We start from the raw sequence: 18,172 nt of genomic DNA, 5'->3' as shown, positions 1-18,172 counted from the left end.
GTCAAGATGTTCTTAACGCGAGAGTCACGAGACAGGCAGCTTACCATAAAGTCAGCCATGTGTGCCAGACTCTTAACAGCCATCACTTCAGTATCCTGACCAACACGATGACTGAATATGCTGTCCTCCTCCTCCTCATCATCTACCCTGTCCTCTGGCCAGCCACGCTGAACCGATGATATGACTGCATGTCATATCCTCAATTTGGCCGGAGAGTTGCTCCATGTCTTCATCCTCCTCCTCGTCATAGTCCTCCACTGCACGTTGTGATGAGACGAGGCTGGGCTGTGTGTTATCACCCACACCCACTACTGTTTCTTGCTCCAACTCATCGCGCTCCGCCTGCAATGCATCATGTTTGTTTTTGAGCAGAGACCATTTTAGAAGTCAGAGTAGCGGTATGGTGACGCTAATAATGTCGTCATCGCCGCTCACCATCTTGGTGGAGTCCTCAAAGTTTTGGCGGATGGTACATAGGTCGGACATCCATCTCCACTCCTCAGGTGTTATGTGTGGAGTTTGACCCATTTCCCGACGGCTTAGGTGATGCAGGTACTCAACAACTGCCCTCTTCGGCTCACATATCCTGACCAACATGTGCAGAGTTGAATTCCAACGCGTGGGGACATCACACACCAGTCTGTGAGCCGGAAGATGCAAATGGCACTGAAAGCCGGCAAGCCCGGCTGAAGCAGTAGGTAACTTTCGAAAATGTGCAGACAGGTGGCGAACTTTTACCAGCAGATCAGACAGCTCTGGGTATGACTTTAGAAACCGCTGAACCACGAGGTTGAGCACATGGGCCACGCATGGAACATGTGTCAGCTGGCTTCGCCTCAAAGCCGCCACCAGATTCCGGCCATTGTCACACACGACCTTTCCTGGCTTTAGGTTCAGAGGTGTGAGCCAGTGATCTGCCTGCTGTTTCAGAGCTGTCCACACCTGTTCTGCATTGTGGGGTTTGTCACCTATGCAGATTAGCTTCAGCACAGCCTGTTGCCGCTTCGCCGAGGCAGTGCTGCAGTGCTTCCAGCTTGGGACTGGTGTGGAGGGTAAAGTGGATGAGGATGCGCAGGAGGAGGAGGAGGCTGAGGAGCATGACATTCCGGAGCTGTAGAGTGTAGGTGAAACCCTGACTGAGGTAGGGCCTGCAAACCTTGGTGTGGGAAGGACGTGTTCCGTCCCTCGTTCAGACTGGGTCCCAGTTTCCACAATATTAACCCAGTGTGCCGTCAACAAGATGTAGCGGCCTTGCCCACAAGCACTTGTCCACGTGTCTGTGGTTAGGTGGACTTTGGCTGAAACAGCATTGTTCAGGGCACGTGTGATGTTTTGTGACACGTGGTTATGCAATGCGGGGACGGCACACCGGGAGAAATAGTGGCGGCTGGGGACCGAGTAACGTGGGACAGCTGCCGCCATCAGGTCGCGGAATGCTTCTGTCTCCACCTGCCTAAAAGGCAACATTTCCAGCGCAAGCAGTCGCGAAATGTTAGCATTTAGAAGTGTGGCATGTGGGGCGTTGGCAGTGTATTTGCGCCTGCGTTCAAAGGTTTGCTGAATGGATAACTGAACGCTGCGCTGGGACAAGGACGTGCTTGATGATGGTGTTATATCTGCGTGGGCAACTGCAGGTGCAGGGCCGGAGGAGGCTTGTTCGCGGGCAGCATGGACAGATGATTGGCTCGCATACACAACAAGCGAAGATGCAGCAGTGACATCAGCAAGCACTGCTCCTCGACTCTGTTGTACATCCCACAAAGTCGGGTGCTTGGCTGACATGTGCCTGATCATGCTGGTGGTGGTTAGGCTGCTAGTTTTGGTACCCCTGCTGATGCTGGCATGGCAGGTGTTGCAAATGGCCTTTTTAGAATCAACTGGAGCCAACTTAAAAAACTGCCAGACTCGGGAAGACCTAACATTAGTACAGGCACCTTGTGTCGTGTTGTTGTTCCGGGGAACGGTTGCCTGACTTCTGCCTGGGGCCACCACCCTGCTTCTTACTGCCTGTTGGGATGCTACGCCTCCCTCCCCCTGTGCACTGCTGTCCTCGCTCTGCATATCCTCCTGCCAGGTTGGGTCAGTTACTGGATCATCCACCATGTCGTTTTCCTCTTCCGCACCCTGCTCCTCCTTCTGACTTCCTGACAATTGTGTCTCATCATCGTCCACCCCTTGTTGAGACACATTGCCAACTTCGTGAGAACGTGTCTGCTCAAATATTTTGGCATCTGTACATACAATCTCGTCATGACTCACTTCAACAGGAGCTGGCGAGAGGCCAGAATGTGTGAATGGAAACGTGAACAGCTTTTCCGAGTGTCCGTGGACATGTACTCGGCCTGGTGATAGGAAGGAGGATCAGGTTCTGAAATGTGCGGTGCAGTATCACGGCTACTGACACTTGACCGTGTGGAAGACAGAGTGTTTGTGGTGGTGCCAATCTGACTGGAAGCATTATCCGCTATCCAACTAACAACCTGTTGACACTGGTCTTGGTTCAAGAGCGGTGTACTGCTGCGGTCCCCAAGAATTTGGGACAGGATGTGCGAGCGAGTAGATGTGGCCCTTTGTTGTGGCGAAATTAGAGCTTGCACACGACCTCGGTCTCTGCCTGCACCACCATCACGTCCACTTCCTTGTTCGTTGCCAACACCCTTGCGCATTTTGCAATGCTGTGCTGATGTGTATTAACTAGACTTGTGCGTTATATCCAAGTGTGTGCAAAACGCACACAAGTGCACCTGAACGCTGCCACCAACAGGCACACACGTGTGGTTTTTAAATGCAAGCACGGACGCACTAAGAACCTAACAGGTCTCTATCCAGGGACAATGTGGAGCCTCCCAATTTTTGGCTGCCCTGCCAAAGGGCTATACTACAATAGTCCCACTTTCTTACAATGGGCACTTCTGGTTTACAGGCCATCATGCACGTCTCTATCCAGGGACAATGTGGAGCCTCCCAATTTTTGGCTGCCCTGCCAAAGGGCTATACTAAAATAGACCCACTTCCTTACAATGGGCACTTCTGGTTTACAGGCCATCATGCACGTCTCTATCCAGGGACAATGTGGAGCCTCCCAATTTTTGGCTGCCCTGCTAAAGGGCGATACTACAATAGACCCACTTCCTTACAATGGGCACTTCTGGTTTACAGGCCATCATGCACGTCTCTATCCAGGGACAATGTGGAGCCTACCAATTTTTGGCTGCCCTGCCAAAGGGCTATACTACAATAGACCCACTTCCTTACAATGGGCACTTATGGTTTACAGGCCATCATGCACGTCTCTATCCAGGGACAATGTGGAGCCTCCCAATTTTTGGCTGCCCTGCCTAAGGGCTATACTACAATAGACCCACTTCCTTACAATGGGCACTTCACGTTTACAGGCCCTCATGCACGTCTCTATCCAGGGACAATGTGGAGTCTCCCAATTTTTGGCTGCCCTGCCTAAGGGCTATACTACAATAGACCCACTTCCTTACAATGGGCACTTCAGGTTTACAGGCCATCATTCACGTCTCTATCCAGGGACAACGTGGAGCCTCTCAATTTTTGGCTGCCCTGCCTAAGGCCTATACTACAATAGACCCACTTCCTTACAATGGGCACTTCAGGTTTACAGGCCCTCATGCACGTCTGTATGCAGGGGCATTGGTGAACCTCACAATTTTGGACTGCCCTGGCAAAGGAAAATACTACAAAGACTCACTTCCTCAAAATGGGCACATTAGACTCAAGAGGCCTTCATGTACGTCTCTTCTCAGGGACATCGGAGTGCCACACAATGTTTTCACGTAAAATCTTTCATGTAATCTCAAAAAGAAACATACACCAGCTCTATCTCACTATTGGGTATGTGCCCTTAACATTTCCGCCATGAAAAATCATTTTGGTGTCATTTTTGAAGGTTTTTTTGTGAGTCCGTAAAAATGGCGTAAAACGCGGACAAAATTGTTCACAGCTGTGACTTTTGAGTGATAAATGCTTCAAGGGGTCTTCCCCATGCTGTTGCCATGTCATTTGAGCACTCTTCTGAGACTTTTGTGACATTTTTAGGGTTTCTACATGCTGCCGGGGGGTCATTTCATAAAAATACTCGGGTCTCCCATAGGATAACATTGGGCTCGGTGCTCGGGCCGAGTACACGAGTATCTTGGGATGCTCGTCCCGAGCCTCGAGCACCCGAGCTTTTTAGTACTCGCTCATCACTAATCAGCTGTCCTCAAGCCCTGAAATAGTAATGGGTAGGGGTCCATGAGAGCCCCCCATTACTAATCCTCTAAGTGAAAAGTGATAAAACAAAAACACTGAAAAAATCCATTATTTGAATTAACATACACCCAACCGCTTTTACCCCTTTAATAACCCCTTAAAAAACGCTTGCAGATCCATTGTAATCCATGCAAAGTTCCATGACAATCCATACTGAAGTCTCAGCGCTCAGGCACATTAGAAAACATGACCGCCCACTGTGACTTCTGGCAGACTCTCACTAAGCCACAGGTATGAGCGGTGATATCGCTGAGTTCACCTGTGATCTCAGTTGGAGGTTCCTACGGTCCCCCACCTTTGACGGCCGGTAATCTTGGCTTAAATTAACTGATTAAACTCAGTGACCTCACCTCAGGTGAACTCATTCAATTCAATGAGACCTGCATCTTCTCGCTGAAAACCATGTTTTTTTTAAAAGAGATCAACGGTTTTGATGGTAGGTGTTCTACCACAATATGCAAATTTGGTGCAGAAATGTCTGCCCCAGATTTCTGCACCAAATTTGCATCTCCTGGCTGAAAACCACAATGAAAGACCATCAAAAAAGGGGTTTTTTTTACATTTTCTGCCAGGACATGTAGATTTGATGCGGAAATATAAGTTTTTCTCAATAAATTAGCCTATCATCAAAAATTTAATTTATTTCACTTATTCCATACAAAAAGAGAAACACATATATTATATAGTCATTACAAACAAAGTGCTGTATTTCAAGTGTTTATTTCTGTTGATGTTGATGATAATGGCTTACAACCAATGAACACTCAAAGATCATTATCTCAGAAAATTAGAATAATTAACAGAAAACACCTGAAAAGGCTTCGCATTTTAAATGGTCCCTAAGGCTATGTGCACACACTGTGTTTTTTTGACGCTGCGTTTTGTGTGTTTTTGGCCGCTAAAAATGCACAAAAACGCACCTGTGGCAAAAAAATGCGACACATAACGCATGCGTTTTTACTGCGATTTGGTGCGTTTTTTTGCGGCGTTTTGCTGCGTTTTTTTATCTCTGCGTTATTCTGCGTTTTTCCAATGCATTGCATGGGGGGAAAACGCAGAAAAACGCAGGAAAGAATTGGCATGTCCATTTTTTTTTTAAGCTCAAAAACGCAGCTTAAAAAAAAGTTGTGTGTGAACAGCAAAAATGAAAACTCATAGACTTTGCTGGGGAAGCAAAGATATGCAGTTTTGAGGCCAAAAACGCACCCGAAAAACGCACTGTGTGCACATAGCCTTAGACTTGTTCAGTAGTCTACACAATCATGGGAAAGACTGTTGACTTGACAGATGTTCAGAAGGCAGTCATTGACGCACTCAACAAGGAGGGTAAGCTACAAAAGGTCATTGCTAAAGAAGCCGGCTGTTCACAGAGTGCTGTATCCAAGCATATTAATGGAAAGTTGAGTGGAAGGTGTGGTCGGTGAAGGTGTGGTCGAAAAAGGTGCACAAGAAACTGGGATAACTGCAGCCTTGATAGGATTGTTAAGAAAAGGCCATTCAAAAACTTGGGGGAGATTCACAAGGAGTTTACTGCTGCTGGAGTCAGTGCTTCAAGAGCCACCACACACAGATGTATCCAGGACATGGGCTACAACTGTCGCATTCCTTGTGTCAAGCCACTCATGAACAATAGACAACGCCAGAAGCGTCTTACTTGGGTCAAGGAGGAAAAGAACTGCCCTATTGCACTGTGTTGTTTTCAGATAAAAGAACATTTTGCATTTCATTTGGAAATCAAGGTCCCCGAGTCTAGAGGAAGAGTGGAGAGGCCACAATCCAAGCTGCTTGAACTCTAGTGTGAAGTTTCCACAATCAGTTACAGTATGCATGTCATCTGCTGGCGTAGGTCCACTGTGTTTTATCAAGACCAAAGTCAGTGCAGCCGTCTACCAGGAAAGGTTAGAGCACTTCATTCTTCCCTCTGCCGACTGGCTTTTTGGAGATGGAAATTTCATTTTCCAGCAGGACTTGGCACCTGTCCACACTGCCAAAAGTACCAATACCTGGTTTAAAACAACAGTATCACTGTGCTTGATTGGCCAGCAAACTCATCTGACTTAAACCCCATAGAGAATCTAAGGGGATTTGTGAAGCCTGGTCTTCCCAGGGACATCGATCCACCTCCAGAAACACCACACGGTCTTCTTTAGTATATGGCAAGGCAACAGGTATGTCGGTTTTGTGTGTAATATGTGTTGTGACGCCACTCACGTTTTGCTTCAGGAATATCGGTTACCACCACTGCAGGTTTAACGAGCTTCTGGGGCTGATGGGGTCTGCAGTCGGATGCTGTGGCCTCTCGTGAGTGAGGCTGGCCCCAGGGGCTCAGGTGTGTAGAACAACAAGTCCCAGAATAACTCAGTCTCAGTCCAGAAAGTCTTTCAACTGATCTTTACTCACTGTTGATGTTACTGAGGTGAGCTGACCCGGGCAATGCTGAGATAAACCAGGTTGAGCCAGGGCTCCTTCTGGCCGGTCTGAGGGTAACCATTAACTAGCCTTCCTAGCACTTCTTTGTTCGGATAACCCCTGACTTGAAGTACCGTGGGGTCTATCCAGGGAGTCGCTACTGCCTTTTCTCCCCTATGTGTGGCCCGTTTGCCGGCAGCGTGGACCAGGTGAGATGGCTTCAAGCTATGTCTCCTATGGGACCCTGAGTTGCTGCTGAGGCTCGGACCTGTGAGGTTGGTGAGGTACTTGTAGTTCCCCTCACCGGCAGGTTTAGCAGGTAGTTAAACTTGAGCCTGCTCTGGGAGCCTGTATCCCATATGTGCCTAGTCACCAGGAGTCCCCGTACTCGACCTGTTAATGTCGGCCAGTAATTTACTTTGATGCAATCTAGTCATGCATCCCTCTTAAACTGTCTGCAGTCCAAATTATGAGTCACTCGTGGTAGCATGCATACCACTCTCTTTCACTCACACTAGAGACGTACTCAGATATGAATAGAAAGTAAGACTGATTTATTACGGAAGTTGGACAAACATTTAAAGGGAATTATTGGCTAGGTGCCAAGAATACGTAACACGTCTCCTATTGGATAAAATAGAACAGCTTTTTCTGTAATATACAATTTACTGTAATGTGCTTGGTTCCTCATTTATATTAAGCAATGTCAGCATGATTCACTTGTCACAAGACTTTCTGTCTGAGTCTTATGCCAAGAGATATATGTGTGTTACAGTTCAAACACCATCTTAAATCCTGCTCTTTATGGATATCTCCATTCTCCATATAACTCTTATATACTCATAATAGTTCATAATCTTGTCCATAACAGTCCCCCCTTTGGAGAGAGCCAAAAGTCTTTCCTTACTTTCCCAGGTCTATTGATCTGTCCTAATGCCGATGGTTACCTCACTCACATACGAGATAACCCATCCCTTGTGGATGAATCTCCCCACCCAACAGACTATGCATAGGAAGCCAGATCCTGACCGTATTCTCTAGACTGTCCTCATGGCTATGTTCCGCTGGCACACGTTATTCAGGAAGGGGGAACGTGGCAGTAGTCCTCTAATTGGCTAATATTTATCAGGGTTGGTTTCACTCAGAGTCTCATGCTCCTCAGTCCTCAGGCGGTTATGGTGGGACATCATCAAAGGTGGGATGCACAGTCATCTTCCGGTCCACATGCTTAGATATCATCGTCCTGGCACAAAGTATCGGGTAGAAGAGGGAAGACAGCCATCTCCTGGTCTCAGGTCCGACATCTCTTTGTTGTGGAATGCATGGATCTTCGTCCGGAAGAAAAAGAGTGAGAGAAGAGAGAGGAAAAGAGAGAGAAAGATTGAGAAGAGAGGAAGAGAGAGAAAGATTTGAGGAAAGAGAGGAAGAGAGAGAAAGATTGAGGAAAGAGAGAGAAAGAGAGAAAAAGAGAGAGGAAAAGAGGAGTGAGAGAAAAACAAAAGAGAAAAAATCTAGATCTGGTTGGATCTGGAGGAGAAAACTCAAACGTGTATTAGGCAAATGTTTAAACAAACAACAAGCTTAGTTTCTGTATCTGGGGGTACTTCTAAACAGGATTTCATAGGGTCTCAACCTAGTGGTCCCTGCTGGGGTATGTCTGACACTGAACAATTCAAGGGGAAGACTCTCATGCCCTTGCCTTCTACACTGCCCCATCCTCCCAACCTTCCCTCTATTCTGTGGCTGGTATGGGGTGTGTAGAGTCAGTTCTGTGTCTAAGGCCTGCCATATCTCTTTGGCTGGAAGTGAAAGCAGGTCACTAGCCACTTTCTATGGTCTCCGGGAGCCAACAGCTGCACCCTATCTCAGTCCTCTTTTTCTTCTGAGACTTGCTCTTGTAGGGTCAGGACAACGTTTTCTCAAGACTTTCCATCTTTCCTTTCTTCTTCACATCGGGGTCATTCAAAGAACACAGATTGACTGACTGTTTCTTTGGTAAGTGGTCTTGGGGCTTCTTTGGATGTTCTGTCAGTGAGGGCACTTCTCACTGCTTCCCTTGACTCCTCCAATGTAGGCCTCAACCTGCTCACCGCGACTCTGTCTGGCAATAGCAAAGCTTCCATCCGTTCTTCTATGGCCTCATGGCAGCGTACAGTTCCATTGGCAGTGATCAAGTTTCTTGTCTTCCATACAGAGTAGATGCTGGCTGCCATCTTGCAGGCTTCAGCGAGAGCACATACATCTGCTTATTCACAGACAGGCATGCGGGTAGCGACTGCTCTATCAGCACAGCGTCTTCTGCTACCAGCACCATACCCATGTGGAACCGTCTTCTTGATGCACATCTTGATCCATCTGCAAAGGGGTTAAGTCAGGGTCCAAAGGTGTATCCGTCACTGTATCGAATCCAGAGTTTCCTCAGAAATGCCAGAGTCGACTACCTCTTCCACCAAGGTGTCAGAGGTGGGACACTCCTCCCCCCTTGGAAGAGGGAGAAGTTTAGCAGGATTATGGTGAGGGAGATGGTGACTTTGTCAGGGAGCAGTGATGTCATACGGGCACTGATCTTCAACTGGTGCTTTAGGTAGGTGTTCAATCTGGCTGAGTAGTATTCACAAGGCTGCTGTCTTCCTCCATGGCAAACAGGTAGAATGACTTCTGGGCTGGAGATGACGTGATGATACTCTTCAGGTGACTGTGACTGTAACTCAGGTGACTGTGAATGCAGCACATCCGTATGTGGGGTGATTTTGTAAGCTGCTAGATTCATCTCCATACGTCTTGCCACCTGAAGGAGGGTGTCTTGGTCCTTACCAGCTGTAGTTTACATGTGGGCTCTCGGAGACTTGATACAAAGGACTATACCCAGGTTTGTAAGAAAGAGAAATGAGTGTAACTTGGGGTCAGGAGAACACTGAAATTCTAAAAAATAAGATCCCCTAAAATCCCGGGGAAAGAGAAAAGAGCACAAGAGGGTTTGGAAACTACCAAGCAGCACCCCCTGACTACATATACACAACTAGGAAAAAGCAGTGGAGCGTATCTACTCTACCTCTCCTGTGCTGACCCTGTAACTGGGGGCCCTGCACTTCCCCAGTTTTGGTGGTGGGGTGAATCATTGTTAAATTATTGTCATCTTCCTGCCCCCCCCCTCGGTGTCTTCTGTTGCTCCAGCAACAAATAGGCCAGTGGCCTTGGGACATAAGATGGCTGGAAAAGGGAACTAGGTGCGGCCCGACCTGAAATGACGTCTGGGCAGGCTAGGGAGGGCGTTTGGTGGGCAGGGGGACAAACTACACAAGTCCAACCCTCTGGGGACGACTTATAAGGAGGGGGGCATTGTTTCCTAATGGGCTTGGCCACTTCCTGAGGTGCCATTTTCTGAGCTGGTGCAATATAGAAATATCTACTATCTCCATCCTATTCCTCTTTCCATGCCAATTTTCTAACATCTTTTGACGTTCTATACCATTCCTCAGCATCCATAAGGAGATCTTTATCTTTCAAAATCCCTCGCTTATTTAACAAGACATCTTTCCATTCTTGCTCCTCTAATCTCCCTCTTGGCAGTGATCCCTGAAGGAGCGACTTTATATTTTTAATATACTTTTTACCTTCTTGCTCGCTTACTAATTCATCTGCCGTTAACTTGACAGGTGTGGACTGATTAGACTCCTTGTTTAAAGGGTACATGACCTAAAACTAACACGTCAACCTGGATGTCTGGTCTGTGCCGTTGTGCACTTCCTCTCCTGGACCAGCAACTATACACATCCACAGAATACCAAGATTTCTATCCACAAAACCACAACACAAACGGGTTGTCCTACCAGGAAGAAGTGTCACGTAGGTGATAGAAACTAAGTTCACCCTCACTATATATTACTTCAAGTACTAGTAACCTCTGTTCACCTTATATACACCACATAAGTAGACCATCAATAACCGTGATTAAGACCAAAATTTAGGATTTTCCCCAATGTATTCAATCCTAGGTAAGAATACATTGATACCCACTAAAACAAAACCAATGAGTACGCATACAATGTTCAACTCACTGCTTAGCAGGAAAACCGTACCAGGTAACAGTCAGGGCTTTTTCCCCCACTTTATACAACACTGCACCTGTACATAGAAAACCCTTCCAAATCTTCTATTCCCGAAGATCAGGTCCAAGGCCTTATCAAACATCAACTATTGACCGGACACGTCGTCACAAATCGGTGTATCTCGCAGTATACACAGCAGCATACATAAACAGTTAACCTCAAAGTACAGCTTCCGAGTTTTGTTTTTTTTTGGGGGGGGGGGGTTCACTCAAAGACAGCTCTCACTACATTATCGTGACACTTGACACTTCCCCTTTTTCTGCCGTAACTGAACCAAACAGAACTTCCCATTTCTTGTAACCAGCAAGTACTCCACCTGCTGCACATAGACAGACATTTCAACAGGTAGACACAGGTAAACACAATGACATAACAATAAGGACACTATATATACCATCCAGGTGGCTGATCTCACCTGCAGATATAACCATATATATCCATATAACCAGCGTATATAACAACTTCCTCATTTTCCCCTACCGTCAGAGAAAAACGAAACTTAGAACTTCTGCTTTCTCCCAGAGCAGACAAAAACCTCAAACCACATTAAATTTCATGTGATTTAGAATTACATTTATACAGACAGCTTAAGGTGAACCTGACCACCTTGGTGTGGAATCTCTTAGGACGGCTTATCTCATGCGAGATGGCGGTCATTAGGTGTCTAGACTGGGACAGCCTAACCCCCCCTTCGAAATGCAAGTACATGCAGGAGGTTTTCAAGGTGAGATTAGACAAATTTTCTCACCTGCAGCTGGAGTGCGCATTTCCATCTCCCGGTAGTTGCCTTTCGAATTAAGGGGCCAGCACAGCCGTCCATCATCCAGAGCTCCGTCCTAAGGTTCGTTGGGCGCCATCTGTTAATGTCGGCCAGTAATTTACTTTGATGCAATCTAGTCATGCATCCCTCTTAAACTGTCTGCAGTCCAAATTATGAGTCACTCGTGGTAGCATGCATACCACTCTCTTTCACTCCCACTAGAGATGTACTCAGATATGAATAGAAAGTAAGACTGATTTATTCCGGAAGTTGGACAAACATTTAAAGGGAATTATTGGCTAGGTGCCAAGAATACGTAACACGTCTCCTATTGGATAAAATAGAACAGCTTATTCTGTAATATACAATTTACTGTAATGTGCTTGGTTCCTCATTTATATTAAGCAATGTCAGCATGATTCACTTGTCACAAGACTCTGTCTGTCTGAGTCTTATGCCAAGAGATATATGTGTGTTACAGTTCAAACACCATCTTAAATCCTGTTCTTTATGGATATCTCCATTCTCCATATAACTCTTATATACTCATAATAGTTCATAATCTTGTCCATAACAGACCGACTCTCTCTGTCTTTCTGACTGACTGGAAAACGTTCTCCCCCGCTAATGGCTACTCCATGCGCAGGATCTGACTAGTGGCCATGAGCGTCTCCCCTAGCATTTCCCACACTCACTACTACCAGACTGGCTTGCCCCACTTCCTTTCCTCACAGGCTCTGCATTTAACTCCCAGCCCCTCCGCTACACCACTTGATGGGATATGGAGGCAAGCCCCCTCTTGAGACTTCCCAAGGGTCCCCTCTCAAGGTGTGGGAGACCTGGTTGCTATGTGTCTGTGCATATACACCCCATTTCGGCCCTTAGGATTACCTGGAAGTACTACCCCAGCATGGGTGCAGTACTCAGTGGTGCCTGACCAGGCCAGGGGCGCCACATATTGTCAAGAGGAAGATGTGAGACACCAGACCCAACAATGCAGATGAGCTGAAGGCTGCTATCAAAGCAACCTGGGCTTCCATAACACCTCAGCAGTGCCACAGGCTGATCGCCTCCATGCCACGCCGCATTTATGCAGTAATTCATGCAAAAGGAGCCCTAACCAAGAATCAAGTGTATTTTCTGTACAGACCTTTCAGTAGACGCCAACATTTCTGAGTTTAAAATCATTTTTTCAGTTGGTCTTATATAAAATTCAAATTTTCTGAGATAATGACTTATGTGTTTTCATTGGCTGTAAGCCATAATATATAATAATATAATATTTATTCATTTATATAGCGCTATTTATTCCACAGCACTTTACATACATCAGGACCACTCTCCCCATTGGGGCTCACGATCTAAGGTCCCTATCACTATGTCTTTGGAGTGTGGGAGGAAACCGGAGAACACCGATGCAAACACAGGGAGAACATACAAATTCCTTGCAGATGATGTCCTTGGTGGGATTTGAAGCTAGGACCCCAGCGCTGCAAGACTGCAGTACTAACCACTGAGCCACCGTGCCGCAACACATCATCAACATTAACAGAAATAAACACTTGAAATAGATCCCTCTGTTTAATGACTCTATATAATATATGCATTTCCCTATTTGTATTGAATTACTGAAACAAATTAACTTTTTAATGACATTCTAATTTATTGAGAAGCACTTGGATATACACCAAATTACTACACCAAATCTGCAGCTTCTGGCAAAAACGCATCTAAAGGTTTTGATGTGATATTGATGTGGGGTTTTTTGCCAGATGATACAGATTTGGTGCAAAAATTTGGTGTAAAAATTCTAGCATCAAATCTGCATTTCCTGACAGATAATTGCACAAAAATGCAGTTTTGACGTTATTTCAGTGCAGTTTTCTGCCAACAGATGCAGGTTTGGTGTTGAAAAGTCTGCCACAGATTTTTGCACCAAATTTGCATCTCCTGGCAGAAAACTGCACCAAAATGGTATCAAAACCATGTTTTTTGTGCGATTTTCTGCCAGGTGATGAAGATTTGGTGTGGAAATTTATATACCAAATCTGCATCTCCTGGAAAAAAACCCACAACAATATAGCATCAATTTCGCACCTCATTTAGATGTGTTTTTTTGCCAGAAGATGCAGATTTGGTGCAGGAATTTGGTGCATAATTTTTAAATGTTTTATTTATTTCTTTTCACACAACTATACAACAAACTAACTGCAACCAATCACTGATGCGGACACAGGTCTGGGGGTGTGTGTATAGCAGTCTGCAACCAATCACAGACATTGGCACAAGGGCTGGGAGGGGAAAGTATTGAATATTGGTAAACCTTAATAAGCAGGCCCGGAAGAGCGTCTGACTGCAGCGTGATCCTCTGGTAAACATCGGGAAACATGGTGTGTAAAACTATCCTTTTCTTACTACCATTTAACTTCCATTTGCATCCCCCCTAGCATTTACTTCCATCATTTTAAAGCCCTGAATGTCTCGTACCCATTGACTTGTATGGGGTTTGTTGTTCGGGCTTAAAGGAGTTGTCCGACATAAACTCAAATATTTTTGTTAAGCTAATCTGTGCTGTATTGTCATATAAAACACCCCTACATTGTTATTTCTTGTTTTCTACCTTTTGTTCCTCTTGAATTATGACTTTATTCTCTGCAGCTCTTTGTTTACATTCAGCTCCAGCAAACATGATAACTTCCTGTGCTAAACCTCCCAGTCAGAGCTGGTACCGCCCCGCCCCAGTGTCCAGCCCCGCCACCCGCCTGCCCCCTGCACACATACATTCCATGTCAGTATTCTGCCCAGCACTGACCTGTTATCACTACAGCATTGGAAATAACAGCCCCACATCGGGGTCTGCACCGCACACACACATCGGGCTCTGCACACCACACACACATCGGACTCTGCCCAACACACACACACACATAGGGCTTTGCACCACACACACACATTAGGCTCTGCACCCGCACACACATAGGGCTCTGCACCGCACACACACATCGGGCTCTGTACCCCACACACACACATCGGACTCTGCACACCACACACACATAGGGCTCTGCACACCACACACACATATGGCTCTGCACCACACACACATTGGGCTCTGTGCACCACACACACACATCGGACTCTGCACACCACACAGACATAGGGCTCTGCACCGCACACACACATCGGGCTCTGCACACCACACACACATCGGGCTCTGTACACCACACACACACATCGGACTCTGCACACCACACACACATAGGGCTCTGCACACCACACACACATATGGCTCTGCACCACACACACACATTGGGCTCTGTGCACCACACACACAAATCGGACTCTGCACACCACACAGACATAGGGCTCTGCACCACACACACACATAGGGCTCTGCACACCACACACACATATGGCTCTGCACCGCACACACACACATAGGGCTCTGCAGCGCACACACACACATGGCTCTGCACCGCACACACATATATGGCTCTGCACACCACACACACATAGGGCTCTGCAACCCTTCCTTCCCCCCACACACACACACACACACACACGGCGCTCTGTACCGACCCCCCTACCCCCATAGGGAACACATGTAGGGAATACATACTTACCCCTCCTCAGTCCCCGCCGCTCCTTCACGTTCGTCCGCTGTCTGGTCTGGACATATCAGCACAGTAGTGACGTCACTGCTGTCCTGAACTGTCAGACACAGAAAGCGGGACAGTGATGAGAAGCAGCTCTCCCTCTCATCTCATCTGTGATCTGTGATGCCAGTACATTTGAATGTGCGATCCTGAGCAGGGGGCCAGGTGCTGGCGGTAACACCATGGGCAGCCGCAGGTAGGCCCCTCCCCTCAGCGCACGGGTCCCAGAGCAGTTTCAGGGGAGGTTGCGGGGAGAGTACGGGTGCGGGGGACTGTGTGAGAGGGTGCGGAGAAGGGAGGTGGGGACTCACGCACTGTACCCGCCCAGCAAGGTGGGAACATGCTGTTCCCAGATTTGCATGTCAACATGGTCCTGCCTATGTTGACATGAAATGACCGAAAGCAGCAAAATCGCAGCAGGAGCGGTAACATGATGGCTCTGAGCCGGAGGAGAGGGGCTGACAGCAGGGCAGGTAAGTGGTCTCTATCTACTTACCTGCCCCAATGTAGCCCAATAGGGAAATAATAAAAAAAAGTCAAAATAAGCCGGATAACCCCTTTAAGATTGGCTTCAAGTTCACTTGCCGAACCCAATTTTCCCATGCTGGTACTGCAAACCCAAAAATCCATGGGTTCTCTCATCACTAATTATGCACATTTCTGAGCCAAATACCTAGAAATAAAAAAAAACAAAGCCGCTTTATTCAAATTATGACAAAACAAAAAGATACAAAAATACAGCCTCAAAAACATGATTTATTAAAATAAGTACAATATACTCAACAGTACTACGGTACATAGTGTCAGTTGTAAGGCGTTCGGCAATGTGGTTTTTAAACTCAACCCTGCCTCTTAACCCCTTAACAACCGCGGGCAGTAATATTACATCCTAGCGGTCATAATGTTACTGCCCGCGGATTGCCGCCAGCAACATGCCGTGATCGGCGCACATCTCAGCTGATTTTCATAGATCAGTTTTACCATACAGTGAACACAGTGAATAAAATATCTCAATAACAATATTGCTATTGCACTTTTTTTGCAATTTTTCTGCATTTGGAATTTTTTTGCTGTTTTCCAGTATACTATATGGTAAAACTCATGATTTTATTTAAAAGTACAGCTCGTTCTGCAAAAATGAAGCCCTCAAATTACCATATTGACTGAAAAATAAAAAAGTAACGTCTCTCAGAAGAAGAATGGCGAAAAAAAACCGGAAAGTGAAAAATCGGCCAGTAGTGAAGGGGTTAAAGTCATGGAACCTGTTATCTCTCCATGTGTTGTGACATCTGCCTCTTGCTGAGATTCATGTGCAGCATTATGTAATGCATGAGCTTTAATAAATGGAAAGGTGGTGAGTACATTTCACTTTTACACAGGATCTGATGCTTATTACACAAGTCAAATGCTTCACATTAATCATACTTTTTTTTCCTCTGTCTTCTGCAAATCACACATTAATTCACATTAAAATACAGTGTAACTGCCATAAATCATGAACAGATCATTTCTTCAGCAGCACTTGCTAAGCCTCCTATTGTGTTATGTTCTGGATAATGTATTTTGGGTTATTTTTAATAAAATAAATGTCGCTGTTTATATATAAATATTATATAGAAGTTGTTTTATATGAGTTCATTAATATTAAATAGTATGTTTGTCATGTATTCTTGTAATCCCATTGTTAGGCCAGATGTACATTTCCTGGATGCAATCTGTTGGTTTCCAATGGTCTACTACATGGTTGGCTGCATAGACAAGTAGGTAGACCCAAGACCCCTACATCTGTTTTATTATGTGTTGTGGTTTTGAGTGTGTGTGTAACTTGTAAAGCCCTGCATGATTATTACTGCTTATAAAAATTGTTTAAATAGAACCTATCACCACAATTTTGTAATGTTAAGTAGACACATGGATATAAAGGAGCTGTAATGCAGATAATATAGTGAATAAGTCCGCGTTGTGGTTCTTCTGTAACTAGCATTTGAAGTTTTCAGCTAATTAGATTTGGGCGCTAAGGTTCTGAACTGTACACTGGCTTCTCCTCCCTGTTTGTGATTCGCCTGCCTCTCTGCCTGCCTCCGATCTGTATATCACTTGCCTCCTCTGTTTTAAATCTCTGCAGTGACCTGTCTTTAATAGACCAGAGGCAGGTGGAGAGGCTGAGGGATCATAGACATGGAGGAAAAGACCCAGTGGGCAGTATAACCTCTGTGAACCAAATTCTAATATGCATAACACTTCAAAACAGAAGGAGAAGTCACTTAAATTTTTAAGAGAAAGATGCCAAGGACAGTATCAACAGATAGATCCTCACCCATTCCATAGTGCAAAGGATTGAATGCGGTATACATTTTCTCAAGCACCTTTCAGACAGAGTCTAGTTTCTCACCAAACTGTTCTTTACTTGTAGCATCAAGAAACATTTGCTGAACATTACAGGCACTTTTCTTGAATGTTGCTGGGGCAGCACAATTTTCCATCATTAACTCTATAAGCGTTAATTCCAGGCCTTCGCCAGTTCTTTATCGTTCCATGCTAATGATAAAGTATTTTTCTCTGGCTGCACTGATCTGGGACGTTCAGCGCTCACTGTCCATCCTAGGGGCCAGCTAGATTTTTGCTCCACATTGCTTCAAGGGATCCGAACGAAGGGCCTACTTCTTCCTCCATGCTGTGGCAGCCATTTTAGTTCTCTTTAGCCACACTCTGGCTGTGGCGCTTCTCTTCACAGCTGATTCACAAGTGGCTTGCCACCTTAGAAGACACGTAGAATTATCCTGCTGACTACGCCAACTGTTGTAGGGGTGGCATGGAGCTGTTGTAGTCATGATCAAGGGTGAACCCTAGCTACTGGTAACCCTTTATGGTAAGTTTGTGCCCCAGCCACCTCCACAGTGCGAAGGACACTTCAGACATTGAGTTCAGTTTCCCAACAAACAGCTTTTTAGTTTTAACAT

At 45.9% G+C, this 18,172-nt stretch overlaps 1 protein-coding gene across 4 annotated transcripts in view; it reads left to right on the top strand.

Annotated features, from left to right (window-relative positions):
• The window catches only part of KCNT2 (potassium sodium-activated channel subfamily T member 2), a 1,626,062-nt gene that overhangs the window by 1,311,067 nt on the left and 296,823 nt on the right, over positions 1-18,172 (top strand). For all 4 annotated transcript variants that reach the window (XM_075322033.1, XM_075322031.1, XM_075322032.1 and 1 more), the window contains exon 20: positions 16,901-16,972. In XM_075322033.1, coding sequence (XP_075178148.1) covers positions 16,901-16,972 — 72 coding nt within the window. The remainder of the gene's footprint in view (positions 1-16,900; positions 16,973-18,172) is intronic.

This window comes from Anomaloglossus baeobatrachus, chromosome 8 (assembly GCF_048569485.1).
Source record: "Anomaloglossus baeobatrachus isolate aAnoBae1 chromosome 8, aAnoBae1.hap1, whole genome shotgun sequence".
In the NCBI taxonomy this organism is placed as follows: Eukaryota; Metazoa; Chordata; class Amphibia; order Anura; family Aromobatidae; genus Anomaloglossus; species Anomaloglossus baeobatrachus.
The sequence above is the reverse complement of the archived record's forward strand: the minus strand, read 5'-3'. Positions and strand labels throughout refer to the sequence as shown.